Consider the following 15,656-nt stretch of genomic DNA (forward strand, 5'->3'; position numbering starts at 1 on the left):
TTCTAGGGTGGAAAAGTGAACAGCAACTACTTGTAGCAAACATTAGAAACCATTTGTGTGCAGAAAGGGTCACTAAAAATCCCTCCAAAGACACAGGAAATCTGCTGGAGTTAATTTTTGCAAAAATGCAAATTAGTTTTCAAGTTATCTTCTGAATCAGTGTTTGTGTTCAGGTGTCATATAGGTGCTGTGGTCACTGGCATTTATGCATGATTGTTATGGTGATGTTTTTCCTTCAAAATGTTGAAGAATAGTGGTATCACAGTGGACTCTTGAGAAAGAAACAGAAAATGCCAGAGAACAGTATGGAGCAGGGAAAATCATACATGTGACTAAATTTTTAACTATGTTGGCAGCATCTGAAAAGGACTTTTCTTCCTGCAGAGCCAGCTGTGTTATAAAAGCCCACAGCCTTTTGATAGATCCAGCATTCCAGCCTCCAATCATGCTGGCAGATATGTCAGAAACATCTGGATATTTTTCAGTCCTTGAGTTTCTCACTTTGCTTTAATACTTTTCTTTACAGGACAAAACTGACTGTACCCTGGGCTGAGGTGATAGCACATCTGTGTTAACAATCCTAATTTCAAAATTATCCAGTATGTAAGATGGATTTCTGCAAAAAGCACTAGATGTTTGTGGTTTGATTAGTGATGAACTATAGCTGCAGTATGCTTATGGTGACCTGTTCTCAGCTTCTCATACTTGCAAATTTCTTTGTTTCTGTATATGGTATTCCATTCAAAACTGATTGCAATGTGTTCTGACAAGTAAGGGAAGAAAATGACTGTTCTATGATGCCAGCTGCAGTTTCAGACAGGATGGCTGAGAGGTGTGTTTGTCCCTTCTTTCAGAGGAAAAGAATATATATTTTTTTCTGAACCAGGAAATATCTGTAGGAAGTCTTAGAGAAATCTTAGATTAGGAAGAATGAACATCAGATTTTCAAGCACAGTGATGCTTTTTACATTGTATTAGCAGGTCTCCGCATTAGGAAAAAGACAATGTGTTTTACATATTCCTTTATAGTCTTCTGCACAATGAATGAACTGACTCCATAGTGGCTAAAAGCCTATATTGTTTAGTATCACACAATACTGCAATTTAGGCCTGCTATTGTAGTCTGAAAGGAAATTTCATAAACTGTCCCAGGACGTTTAAGAATATTAAAAGTGTTGCAAATGGCCACGTATATGCAGTAAAGAAGCTTAACCCCCAGTCAATATTGATTTATTTTGTGAAGGTCACTGCAGCAACATAACTGTTTTTTATTCTACTTCATAGAGCTGGCTCTGGGAGAGAGCATCAAGATGGAACAAATTAGTCTAAATGAGAATACTTAAGATTTTCTCTTTATTAGTAATTCCCAGATGTGGAGTCAGTGCATTGCCCCAAAGGTGTAGAATACAGAGAACTTGGCAGCAGCAGCTCTTAAGCCCAACAGAAGTTTGTCCTAGGATGTATCACAAATTTTCACTTCACTCAGATTAACTGGGATTTGACAGAAACAAATCTTGAGCATCAATCTGCATGTGTTCTAGAATTGTTGCATAGGATAGTACTGACTATTTGAAGGACCGATTTATAAGGATTTCCACATTACACTGTGTTGGAAAAATAGCAGTAGAGCTGGTGAAAGTAACTGCTAAAAATTATTTCATCAGATCTTGTGCTCCTGGTTCTATCACAGAATGCCCTTATCCAATAAATGGAGTACCTTGATGCTCTAGTATCCCTTTATGATTTTACATATCAACCTTTGCCATATTTAACCTTAATGTCTCTTTGGGAAGGTCTAGTCTTTTCTTCAGTGTGTATATGGTACCTAAAAGGGTAACTTTTTACTGGATCTTCAAGATCCTTTCTGTATGATTAGAAGTGTAAATAATATTAATAAGTGCATATATGCCTGTGAATATTCACTTTGGAGTACATGTATTTGTTCTTTGTTTAAAGTAGAAATTAAATTCCAAACACAAGAACATAATTATTGTTATAATTTAATTAGTAGTATTGTCACATAATTCTTTTTCCAAAAATAAATTACTATGCTATTAATGAGTAAAGAATATAACTAAACATGCATACATATTGTAAAGACTTTTTAAATCTGTATTTTTTCATATAGGGTGAACACAGAGGTACAGAAAATACTTTTGTTAGAAGGGCAAGATGTTCTCAGAAATCACATCAAAAGAACAGCAAAAATAAAGGGTTTAGTGATCAGATTTCTGAATGGGTTATTCCTATGCTGGGTTTCTATACTAGATTTTTTTTCCTCAAGTTTTCTGGATCAGAATAAGGCCTGATTTTCAGATAGAAAGGATTGATTGTCAGAATTTACCATTCTCAACAGTTTTAAAAATCTACTTTTAAGAAAATACCTAATCTGCAAAGCAAAAATTATACCATGTGCATAGTCTTTAAATGCTTGCTACTGACACCAATCTTAAAATACTAGCAATAGATGCAAGATAACAATGAGCAACTAAATTGCTTCTATCTAGAAATGCAAGAAGACAAAAATAATGACTGATGGATAGTCTGTTGTGCTGGCTAGCAGAAATAAGAATGTCATACTCTCTCAGTGAATAGCTGACTTTAATATTCAAGTAATTAATTGAAAGGCAATATTATAAAATAAAAAATATCAACTAGATTTGATAAAATCAGCCGCATTTCATAAAAAGTTGCCTTCTGATATCTCCCTTGTTAGTGAATTGGTAATGTATTGTGTTCTAATAATCTGGACCCCTCTAAAATCCAGTATTATTGTGTGCATGTTTGTGAGTTAGCAGATAGCTGGATACTGCTCTGAGTTGATTTTATTTGCTTAAATGATACAGTTCCTATACAAGTGCTTTCCTAGTTCAGTAAATAATTGGGAGGGGATGTATCTCTTAACTTCTTAATTTTTTCTTCATCACCATTGCATTAACTAGCCATTCAAATTTTTATGAAGTACCTAGTCCATGAAATATGTAACCATTACTATTCTTGGTTGTATCTACTAAAATGAACCAGATATTCAATTATGATCCCAAAGTTGTAGAAAGAAACAGTGTCAAAACAAGAAATGGAATAAAACAGCAGAAAACTGGGACTTTGAGAGAACAAGATTGTGTGTCATGTTCTCTTGTCCCTGGATTTTTATCTGAATGAATCCCTACAATTACATATATTCAGTATACTGCTTTGGATGCTAAGCCTCATGTACTTTTCACCTTAAAAGTCATCCTCAAAGGATGACAGCAATTTATGGGTAATTTGCATTTTAAGTGGTTATTCACCATGAGCCACTATCTGAAGTGTCAGTGGCAATACTGATTACTAGTAATCATTCAGCTCATGCTTTTATTAGCATATGTATTTGGCCAAGTGCACCCAAATTCATTGTGCTAGTTACTATATAACAAAATAAGGACACATAATTTGTCTTTAGGAATTATGTTAGGAGGATAGGCATTGCCACATTTGACAAGAAAGATGGAGTAGGCATCCACCAATGATTTTCAATATATTCACATTATGAATTTTAAAGATAAGGTGTTTAGCACATGTTTCAGGTCCATATAAAATCCCTTCTGAAAGAACAACCTTTTGAGCTGTATAAAAGTTACAAGCAAAGAAAAATTTAAAGTCAAATAAAGCTGTTACTTCTTGATTTTAGTTAGAACAAGTTTCATTCCAGCAAAACTTGTATCTTGGCACTCTCACAGTACAAGAGTGGCACTGCAATATCTTTATATGACAACAGCTTGAAGTAGTCGGAAACAAATCATGATGTCCAATGGGATTGGAGGTTGAATTTCATTTCCATCCAGACGAAGGTATCGGAGGCGCGGGCTGTTGCCATAATAACCGTAATCTTCTTCTAGGGCAATGGAAACTGGGCATATCTGAGTACCATTGACACCTGAAAATGTAAATCAGCATGTTAGGTTATTTCCGTGGGAAAAGTTCATGAAGATAAAATTCACTTAGGACACAAAGTAAACTTCCATTGATGTCACCATGGGAGACTGTTGCTTTTGTATCCATTTAAATACTTTGTTGACTGAAAACAAGCACCTTCATATAATGTGACCTGGATCAGTGAATCACATATTCTGTGCTGCAATTATGAGAAAAGGCCATTAGATGCATAATTTATCCTTGGACAAAGGGGATACTAAGTTAGACAACTACATGATATGCATTTAGAAATAGCTCTTTACACTCTGAGTGAGCAAGGCAAGATTACTTCTGAGGGGTTTTGAACATCTTATTTCAATGACAGTATATTAATTTTAGACTGATGAAGATCCCCTAATGAAGATCTTGCATTCAAAACAATAGCAGTATTGAATCAGAGGAACTTTTTGTATAGTGCTTTTAATTTTTAACATCTGGAGTTTTCTGTTCTTTGACATTATTAAGTGGATTTGGTTTTATTTGCAAGAATATAACTTGTGCAATGGAATATTTTTCTTTCTAATCTGAAAGCAAACAAATCCTCAAAATGCTACATACATCATGCATAATTTGTTTCTGTACAGGTAAAATTTGAATCTATGACATCCATCATTACCCATATTTAGAAGTGTTGAATAGCTTGGGCTTTTTGTCTCCTCTAGGTTACCTCTGCACTGCCACTTGACTAAAATGCTTTTTATATTTTGTCTTTAGTTGCTAAATAGTTAGGCAGCTGCTGCTCTATTTCAGCCTCAAAATGTCCTCTAGAAAACACTGAAGTGGTGTTTGTTTTTCAAAGATGTCAAATTACTTAGACCAAATTATGATATTTTTTGATTAATCTAACTGCTTGAGGATCTTGGCCTCAGACTAACTGAAAAAAAAGTGACTGGAGAATGTGTATGTAACAGATTTTTTTGAACAAAATTCTTTACTAAAAAAGAGATAGGAAAAAAAATACTTCTATTATATTTAGTAATGATACCATCAAAAAATCTTCTGATTACAATACCCAAAATCAGAAAAATGTTATGAAGTAAAAATAACAACATAACTTACTTTATTTCTCCCCATAACTTACTTTTTTTCCCCCTCCACTCTATTTTGAAATACTGCCCAGATGTTTGCAACATCTTGGAAGTGGACTCTATCTTTGTCATGGAAACTAGATAAATACACCCAGTTGGCCAAGGCCCGAAGCTTTTGTTATATCCGTGATATCAAAATGTGTTTGTTTATCTTGTGAAAATTGATTAATGTTGGCAAAGCTTTTGGTATTCTTGGAAGAAACAAGCTACAACTTATCTCTATGTATGAATTTACAACACAGAAAGCTTAATAATTTTCATTACTAAGGCGGCCATTTAAAGTTTTGGGTGAATCAACACTATCTAGGAGAAAATATCGGCTTTGTTTGACCAGCACTACTGTTCACAGAGACAAGATGGTTTCAAGTGTATCCTAAATCTCTGTCTTCTCTGACCAAAAACAATCTCACTGCACTCATTTTCACTGGGTTAATTACTCCAGTCATGAAGTGAGGCAGCAGTTATCTAACCACAGGCCACCTAGGGAGAAGTTATTTCCTGATGATGTGTGGTATGAATTGGTTTGGGTTTTATTATTTTCTTTCCATAAACAGTAAATCCTACCCAAACTATCAGAGGAGTAAAAGCCTCTCTCTCTTTTTCTCTCTTTCAATACTCTTCATGGATATATTACTGAATTTTATTTAAATAGGAGGAACAATACTTCCAAAATGGGACTGAAAGCTCTTTAAGATGGGATGAATTTCCCTATACAATTGTGTTATCCTTTCCTTTAAGTAGGAGGTCTCAGACTCAATGGAAAGGGATACACAATTAAATTGGATTTAAAAATCTAGGATAGTTTTTTCAGAGAAGATTAATTCCACCACTTGTCATCAGAATTGTTATGTCCTTTAAACATGAAGCCTAGAGCTGCTGTAAGGGAAAATTTCCAAAGAGGTTCTCATTAATGGCTAACACTGTATGTCTGCTGAAGACGTGCAGATCTTTTTCCAGTAAAACTTACAATTTAGAAACAAAATTTAGATACATGGCCCAGGGATTTCTCCCTTTCTCTAAATATGGAATAATATTAGCTCACAGTATCTATCTTGGCATCCTGGTGTTTTGCCAGAGGAACTTACTGTTTATTCTCTTTCCTTTGTCCTTTGCTAGCACTGTAATAATATCACCTGCTTGTCTTTGCTCACTTGTTACATCATTTCATACCTTCTCTTTGCTTAGTATAACATTCTCCTTTCCATTCTTTAAGAATTCCCCAGAGCCTCACAAGTGTATATCCCAGGTAAATGTGTAGGCATGTGTGTTTTAAAATGCTATAGAACAAATGTGTTGCAAATCTGTTGGAGCCATAATTAGTTTTGGATTTGATTTTACTTCCAAAATTAGAATGTTTTTTTCCTCTGTGCATTGAGGTCCTTAGGGAAGGGATTACAGGTGAAATTCTTGTTCCACTGAGACAAATGATGAGTCAATCATTGGCTTTCCTGGGCTTCAGAAGAATACCTTGTATCTTCATAAATGGTCTCTGGAGAAATAAAGCCGTGCACTTATATGAAGAATTGATATTACAAAATAGCATATAATAAAACATAGACAAATGGTTTTTACATAGAAATGCTGATGTATGAACTCTTGCAATAACAACAGTGTAACTAGGATTCACCAATAGAAAATAAAGCAGCAATTAGCAGTTGTGAAGGAAGACCTGAGAATTAATGTTACAAAAAGGGCTTGTACTGCATACATAAAAGTAAACTTTCAGCACAACTCTTCTGTGAAGAAACTAGATCAGGACTTTACAAATAATTTTCTTTCAAACCTTTTATATTGATTATCTTAAAATAATGACTGATCTGGGTTTAAGAAGACAAAACCAATCTGCAGAACTAATGTCAGCTCTTATTACTCTGGCCTGATGGAATTACATTCCTTGTTTGCAATCTTCTAAGATATTATCTATTAGAGCAATGTCTCATGGAGGCTATGCATTATCCCTTACTTCTTGAACAATTATTCTATGTGGTAAAATACCTTTACATGATACCCAAATTTCATTTAAGGTATCAGGTTGCAACTCTTTTATATTCAGTTGTCAGAATTCCTTTTTTTTTTTTTTTTGTTTTTCAGCTAAAGTCAGTCACAAGCCAACTTGTGCTTAAACTGACAGTGATTTTTAAAAGTGGTAAAGACATTAAAGAATAGAAGATTTGTGGAAAAGCATCATGATTCAGTTTCACAGGTCATGTGTCATTGAAACATGAGGCTTGATTTTGTACATACCACAAAATCTAATTTTCATGGACATAAGCTTTGCCAAACATATTCAGGGAAGGAAGAGGACTGGACAACTATAAATACTACTTAGACACAAAACTGTTCTTAAACTGGACAGGCTACATTCCACTGATTTTGTGTCCACTTGAAGTGACAGAATAAAGTCTGCCCCTGAGGCCTTTGCAGTGAAGCAACTGAGATAAATCTCTTAGTAACCAGGAGGCAATTAAATATGTTCAGAAACAACATCTGTCATAAGCTTTAACTCTAATTAACAGATAGAATTCTTGCAGTCCACTTAAATATGTGTCAGTTATACCATTTTTCTTATTTATATGATTTCACATTTTTATTTTGCCAAATGCAGTGAGTGAATATAAATTATCAAGAAGTATCTTCATTTCATAGGTCTTTCTTTTGTGCAAAAGCTAAATCATTATTTTTAGTACATATTTGGACTACAGTGGCACAAAAATGTGTTAAAGGACCATGTATTCAATTAAATCATTATGATGGGAAGATAAATATAGAAACTTGGCTTCCTTCTGTGCAGTGGTGAATAAAAAGTCATCATTTTTATTTTGGCTTTTGGCATGAAATAAAGTACTTACTGATTAGATACTTTCTTTATATAGAGTATGTAATGTCCCTGACCACCACACCCCCTCTATACCTGGATGAATTTGGAAACAGTCCTGGAAATGAAACTATTAAAACTAACAGGCTTCTGTTGCCTTGGGTACAAAACCTCTTCTCATTTACATGAAATTGAAAACTTTTGAGGACATAAATCTTTATAGAACAATATGCTGTAAAAACAGTAAAACACAAAAACATTTTGCTCAGAGAGGTGGTGGATGTCCCATTCCTGGCAAATTTCAAGGTCAGGCTGGACAGGGCTCTTAGAAATCTCATCAAATATCCCTGCTTATTGTAGGAAAGTTGGAATAAATGACCTCTAGAGGTTCCTTACTTCCCAAATTATTCAATGATTCCATGATTTTAATCACTTTATCTCAAAGAGCATTTTAATAGTTAAGTAGACATTTAAAATGGATATGGTTTTGAAGGGTTCCACACTGGTAATACACACTTACTTTTGATTTTGTTGTGATCAAGATGAAGGTGCTCAAGGTGAGCATTGATTGGTGGAATTTTAGTGAGCTGATTGTGAGACAGCTGTAGGTCTAGAATAGATGAAACATTAAACCCATTTGGAGGGATACCATCATCAGATAGTTTATTGTAGTTCAGCCTAAGGAAAGTCACTTTGGGTATTGCACTGAAGTAGTTTTCTGGTATAACTTCGATGGAGTTGTTGTCCAAAAACAGCTGCAGTGTATTAGCTGGAATGCTTAAAGGCATTTTCTTGAGTGAATTTTTTGCTATGTTGAGCTGCATAAGGTTGTTGAGTCCTTGGAAGGTGTCACTTTGAAGAGCGCTGTCCAACAAACTGTTCTGGTGGAGGTCTAACATGGTAAGGTTTTCCAAGTGGCTGAAGACTCCTTCTGGGATTTTGGAGATTTTGTTTCTAGCTAGTCTTAGCTGTTCCAGACCCACTGGTAATGGGGCAGGGACCTCTTCCAATTCGTTATCTTCAAGGAATAAATAAAGTAGTCTTTTCAGCTTGCTCAGCACACCACTCTCAATTCCACTGTTTGTGATCTTATTCTTGTTCAGATTTATCCATCTCAGATGAGTGGCATTTGCAAAAGGCTTCTCTGAAATTTTTTCAATTTGGTTGTTTTGAAGATAGAGGTACCAAATTCTGGCTGGAATTGGAGGTATTTCTTTAAGTCCTTTGTTATCACAGTATAATGCATTGGGGAAACTAGGAGGACAAAAGCACTCCTGTGGACATTCAGAAGTATAGTGAGACCAATGGCCAGGATCCAGATCATCATAAACTTGTCTCACAGTTCGAGTCCACGCAGAATTGACCAAGAATAAGAGCAAAAGGCTTGTACAGACTTTCAGAATCATGGTGTTAGCCTTGGAAGGGGAAAAAAACAATTAGCTGTTTCCCAATAAAACTCCCTAGTAGCATACTAGATTAACAAAAGGATTTTTGCATACAAAATAATATTTCCTTTATAAACAGCCAAATTCTGTCATCTAGGGTATTATCCATGGTCTGTTAAGGAAAAACTGAAAAGTAATATAAAAGATATATGTGCTAAATGTTGATAAATATTTCCTGATTCATCTTAGACTCCACATTGGCTACCAGTTTAACTGATGTTCATGCAAGTACCATTTCCAAAAATATGAAAATATGGATAATTTTTAGACAATAAATCAGTACCTCTTTTAAACTTGCATAAGTTTTCCTGTACAGATCTATAATCTACATTATATAATGATTAATCTTCAGAAAATATACAATTACCACAAAGATATAAATACTATTGTAATTAGTGTCCCTCCTTTTTAAATTAATCATACCCTCTTCTCTGTTTTTGCTCTCTCTTAAATTGTAATGGCATGTGGATCAGATTTTCCAGGGTCTGTTGTCTTAATTGAAAAGTGGAAGATCAAATAGTGTTTTAACAGCTGTTTGTTGGGCATGTTCTTAAAAGCTTGGAGGGAATATGTTTGACTAATCCATTCCCCGCCTCGTTCACTCTCTCATATCCAAAGTTACAAATTTCCTTCCCTAAAGCAAACAGATAAAACAAATGCCTGCTCTAAATGACACAAAAAAATAGTCCTAACCAAATTATATCCACAAAAAAGCAAGTCCTGACCAAACTATTCATATACATTTATGCATATTTTAACTATTTTTCTTACTTAATTATTTGCTTTTTTTAGCCTCTTCCACAATTATAATTATGACCAAAATTATCACAGATAATTTACTCAGACAGGAAATACTTGTGTAGCACAAAAACAATGGTTTACAATCTCTGTTATCTTGCTTACTGGCTCATGGAGATTAACAAGTATTTTGAAGTGCAGAGGCAAAAGACTGATAGCTGAAATTTCTGATCAAAATTAGGTTGATTTTGACAAAAATAGTATTTAAATAAAAAGCTCCCTCATAGGATTAATGCATCAGTAAAGTTAAGAACTCAGTTCAAATATGTAGAAATTTAATAGTTTTCAACATTGTTATTAGCAGTAACAAGTGCAGAATCCTATAGCCTTTCCAGCCCCAGAAACTGCTATCTGGAAGCATTCCAAAGAAAGGGACAAATAAAGTATTTTTAAAGAATAACATTTATATTTCACACAGTGAATTTGCAACCTTCTTACTCTGTAAATATTCATAACCTTAATAACACTTTAAAAAAAGAAATATAAAGCAATTTACCTTGTTAGTCAAGTTCCTGGAGCTAACTGAAGCCAGTTAGAAATCACTGTAAATTCACCGCTTTTGGCTGCTAACCACTGTGTTTGTTTCCTGTCCTCCTAAGAATTAGCAGCATATAAAACTGGAAGTACATACTAGTATTCCCAGATGTATTTCCATGCACACCTTGTTAGCTATTGCTTCTAGTTTGACATTGTTTCAGAGTTTGGGCTTACCTCAGCTTTCTTGGATCTTCTTCTCTTTCTATTGGTCCCTGTTGTTAGACTGTAATAGCTTGAGTCAGGCTGCAAGCTGTGTTCTAGGAATACAGCCTCATATATACGCATCAGTGCTTACAGCTTTTAACCCCTGAAATAGCTAAGGCACCTCAGCACCTAGGCAGGGAAAGAAGGAAAGCCTGGCCTTAATACCAAGCAGCCACTGAGCTGAAGGCATTTGATTTTTTATGTTCTGTCAGATGAGGGGAGCTGGTCTAGATGAAACAGGTAACCCAAAGTGTAGGTTTATTCAACATTTTTGTTAGAAGATACTTTACATGCAAAGCTGACTTACATCATAGCTCATTCTCATAATACCTGACTTGGCCACAGAGAATTAAAACCAGTGCCATCTGTTTCTACGGAAATATTTTGTTTGACTTTTATTAAATGCAGATGCTGTCATGCCATTTAAAGACAAAATTATTGATTAGGAGAAGAAGACAGCAAATGCATTTGCTAAGAATTTTTTAATAACATATTTTCAGTTCTTTAAAGATTAAATCTTACCTTTTCCTTTTTGTTCAGAAAGATATTTACATGTATTTCTACAAAGTTATAAATTCCCCAGTGTCTCCTGCAATTTTCTTTTATCATTAATCTAAAGCATACTCTTTGCAAGCAACTTGCTCTCCAAAGATAGACACATATTTCTCACATTAAGTATTTTGGAAGATTTTTGTTTTCCTTTTTAGTCCAAACTTAAAGTAACAGCTTCATATCAGAAAAATATTCATATTCAAAGTCAGAACAATGGCATAAATATTTTAAAGAAAAGTTAATGAAAAATATGAGTTATATTAGTTTTAAAACTTAGTTCAATAATTATTTTAATTCTGTTTCATCTATTTGATTTTAACCATTAAAGCTATAACAAGCTATTTCATCATTTTCAATCCCTTGCTTAAACTCAGAATTTCTCAAAAGAAGTTTAGAAGCAGAAAAGACCAAAGTAGTCAAAAAAAAGGGAAAGCAAACCTTAAATACATGGGCTGCTTTCACTGACTTCATTAAGGCTAATGTTAAACACATACTAATTTTTTTCATTAGTTATGTTTTTACCACGATGTTTCTTGTTTATGAAAAAATGCAACCTTACCATCAATAATTTTTGCATTGTTTATGTGCTTAAAAACAAAATAAGTGCTTAAGTGTTTTACTCTGCTAGCACTCCAGGCCCTTCAACACCTCTTAAAGATCAGGGATTTCTTACAAAGCAGGTGTAAAACTATTTAAATAATTTAAATTAGATTAAATTAATTTGCACCTATGCCTAAAAAATAAAGGTTCTAGTTTTAAGCAGATTTCTAATTATAGGACAAAAGCAATAATAACTGCCTATTTTCATTATGAGTGTCACTTTAAGCATCTAGAACTTAAAATGTTTAAGACTTGGACCTCCTGCAGCAGAGCTGGTACCCCGCATTAGTGACAAAGATTCTTGTCAGCTGGAGTCCAACCAAGGGAGATAGGAAGAGGCAGAGACACCACAGTGTGAAATGTAAAATAGTTGTATATCTAATTGTGAGACCTTTAAGGAGGCTTCACCATGAAAAGTGCATCTGTGATTCTTGCAAAAAACAAGCAGTGCAGTATAAAACTGCTTTGCTTTTATGCTAAATCTTCACAAAGTGTGTAGAGAGAATATTGAGGCGCTGAGGTCTCTTTGCCATTAAAGAGCGAGCCAAGTCCATCCCAAATGTTGTACTGAAGGGTCTAAAACTGTGAGTCCTCATGGCAGAGATCTGCTGTGACACACCTAAATGCATGTTGCCAGATGTTTACATTTAGCAACAACAAAGAATAATTTATCTTACTCTTCATGGTGGCCTGAGTTTACCTGCTATTTTTACCTGCTAATCATGTTCAGATATGCATTATGTTATCACAGAAGTCCCTGGCAAAGGGATTTACCATTTACCTTATGGCAGGCAGTAGTACTATTTGTATGAAATACTGTTAAGGAAGGGGTCACAATCTGCCCTTTGTGGATTTAGAGGCCAGGTATTTGATCCTTATCAAACACATGTTTCCATCCCATTCAAAGGAGGAGTCCTTCACTAGGAGAAGAAATACAAAATACATTTTTTAAGACTTTCTTATTAATGTGAATTTCCATTTCTTCTGATGCAAACAAAGCAGAAAAAGAATGACAAGAAATGTCCTCAAAACCAAGAAGCAAGAGTGTTTACAACTGCCATACGTATTTTCTCACATGCTCCCAAAATTTTTTAAAATATTTCTGTAGAGACAAATGATTGCCTGGGTGTCTAAGCAGATTTTGCAGAAAGACTGCTTTCCATAAAGCCTTCAAGATTATGCACATATCATGCATTTGTTGTGTTGAGTCTTCTGTCATCTGGCGTAAAATATTTCTTATTTAAAGGCTGCATTTTATGGTGATAAAGTTTTACAGACTAATAAAGACCATGGCCAAGATTTTCAAAAATGACTAATGGTTTGGGAGACTTTTTGTTTTGCGGATCCAACCTGAGACTCTTTCCAGAACCTCATTTCAGTAAGAGGCAGCTAAGAATTTTGTGTTAATGAGGTAATTTTTAACTTGAGAAGCTGAGTGATCGAAGGCACATATCAGTGAAATACAAAGTGCTCCTGAGACCATGAACATTCTCTCAAAAAGTAAAAATCAAAATCTCTCAGTAAGTATGAAAGATATTTGCACAACAATAAAAGGAAGTGGAAAAAATATTACAGTAAAAATACTGTGGATACCCACCCTGAGTTTTGGAGATAATGTCTAAGAGATATTGTTGGATTTGTTCTAGTTTGAGAAAGATGTCAGAAGCCATTACAGAATTTTTACTCCATGTGTCTCCTTTCAAGCCACACTGTTAATCAAGAGAATTTGTATTAAAAAAGTATAAAAGAGTGAGGAGCTTCAACAACTGCAGGAGGTAGTAACATTTCCTTGGGAGGAGTAATGTACATGCTTGAAACTGCACCAGCTCACAACCTCGAGAAAGACTAGAAGAGTAAAAAAGACAAACTAGAAAGACCCATTGGGAGGAGAAATGGACTGGAAGTGCTGTTTGGAGCTGCTCTGTTTTAGCATCAGAGCTGCTGACAGTGAAAAAACGCATTACTTTCTTTCAGTAATGGCTGCCATATGTCTCAGATTGAATTAGAAGCAAGGTCTGTTAAGCATCAAGCATGTGTATAGTTCATCACTAGCAAACCCAGGAGTGTACTGCAAGTAGAGCTTACTCATTAGCCCTGTGCATTGCTCCATTTAGCAGAGGCTGCAATCCAGGGTGCCTTAATTTGGGCAGTACTTTACTAAAAGCTATGTGCCTTGCTCCACAGGACAATCAATTCATCTGAAACAAGCTCTTAAATTATCTTCATGGTTACTAGAGAAAAAGTAGCACTTCAAAAGCTGAAGACAGTAAGTCCAGTTTGTGTTCTCTTATCCTATACTCCAATGGTAGCTCCAGATATCTTCATGGAGGTGCTGACTTTTACTCAGGCTTGTCTGCCTCCTTAATTTCTGATGAAAGACATGTAGTGATCTGTCTCTTTCAGCATTGCTGCTCTGAGTTTTACTCAAGAGTCAAAAAGACAAAACTTCTATTTCCAAACTGTTCCCTGACCAACAGACAGTGATATATCTCAATTAATATTATCTGCTGCTCCTTTTAAAAAACAGCCAAAGGTCAGCAAGATCAAAGAGTCTAAAAGAAAGCAGATGACTGAGCCCTTCAGGCTAGCCCAAGGGACACTGCACACAGATCAAAGGACCAGACCAGATGTTCCAGAGCCTATTCCTATGGATGTATTTTAGTCTACATCATTCCTAGTGAACAAAAGAAATTAAAGCAAAACAAACTTAGGAGCAGGAATGCTGCACCTCTACTAGAAGTCTAGAATTACCTGCTTAGACCTCGCAGAGGAAGAAATTTTATTTCTTATTTAAATAGGCATTGTGCTTATGCAGGCAGCTGAAGTATAGGCAGTTTATGTGGGGAGCTTTCAGTTTAGATCAGAATACATTGCTTAAAGAAACCCTGGGGAGCAGTTTGACTGGCTTAATTTGTTAAAAGGAGATGTCACCTGACCTCTTGTTTATATAGGATGTAGGAAGATAAGATCCCATTCTAAAAGTCCAGAAACAAAACTTTAGCAGTTTATTTTCTGCACAAGTTCACTCCCTTATCAAAACTACAGTGGGAGCAGAGTAGCTTAGCAGAAAAGAACAACTATGGGAAAGGTCTCAGCTTTTATGGGAAATATATTGGCCTCCTGAATATACTTAATTAAATAATTTTTGGCACTTTATTCTTTTTCTCTCTGGTTTGAACTCTTTACCATGGTGACACCAAAAAGGTTCCATGACATAATGCCAAAATCTGATATTTGTCTTGGATTGCTAGGTTTACTTTAACTACTATGGAAATGTTACTGTCAATCTCTTACTTTGCCTTGTTTTCATGATTTCAACAATTTCAACACTGAAACAAATCTATCCCACCCTGGAACTCTATTTTTAAAATGCTAAATATATCTCAAATTAAAATATCTAACATGGATTTATCAATTACACACATATATTGAGTTGCTGGGACAATTTCTATTTTCCAGACACCTAATGGTAAATGAAAATATGTATTAGTGATGTGATGCCCATTCTTTAAACATGCAGAAGTTCTGAACCATAGAGCATCAAGGATTAAATATTCTGAGATAATGGAATGACAGTGAAAACAAATTGGTTTTACTATCCTTTAATTATATCCTTATCCTTAATTTATGTTAACGTCTGTTTTCTTGTTTACTTCTGTTGTT

General features: G+C 34.9%; 1 protein-coding gene across 1 annotated transcript; it reads right to left on the minus strand.

Annotated features, from left to right (window-relative positions):
• Nucleotides 1–3,743: 3,743 nt before the first annotated feature.
• Nucleotides 3,744–9,263, minus strand: KERA (keratocan). The gene is made up of 2 exons (XM_021527923.2): nt 8,378–9,263; nt 3,744–3,916 (listed from the first exon to the last, which is right to left on the minus strand). Exons 1-2 carry the CDS (start codon nt 9,261–9,263, stop codon nt 3,744–3,746), a joined length of 1,059 nt encoding a protein of 352 aa, XP_021383598.1.
• Between the last annotated feature and the right edge of the window lie 6,393 nt (nt 9,264–15,656).

Source organism: Lonchura striata, chromosome 5 (genome assembly GCF_046129695.1).
Source record: "Lonchura striata isolate bLonStr1 chromosome 5, bLonStr1.mat, whole genome shotgun sequence".
NCBI lineage: Eukaryota > Metazoa > Chordata > Aves > Passeriformes > Estrildidae > Lonchura > Lonchura striata.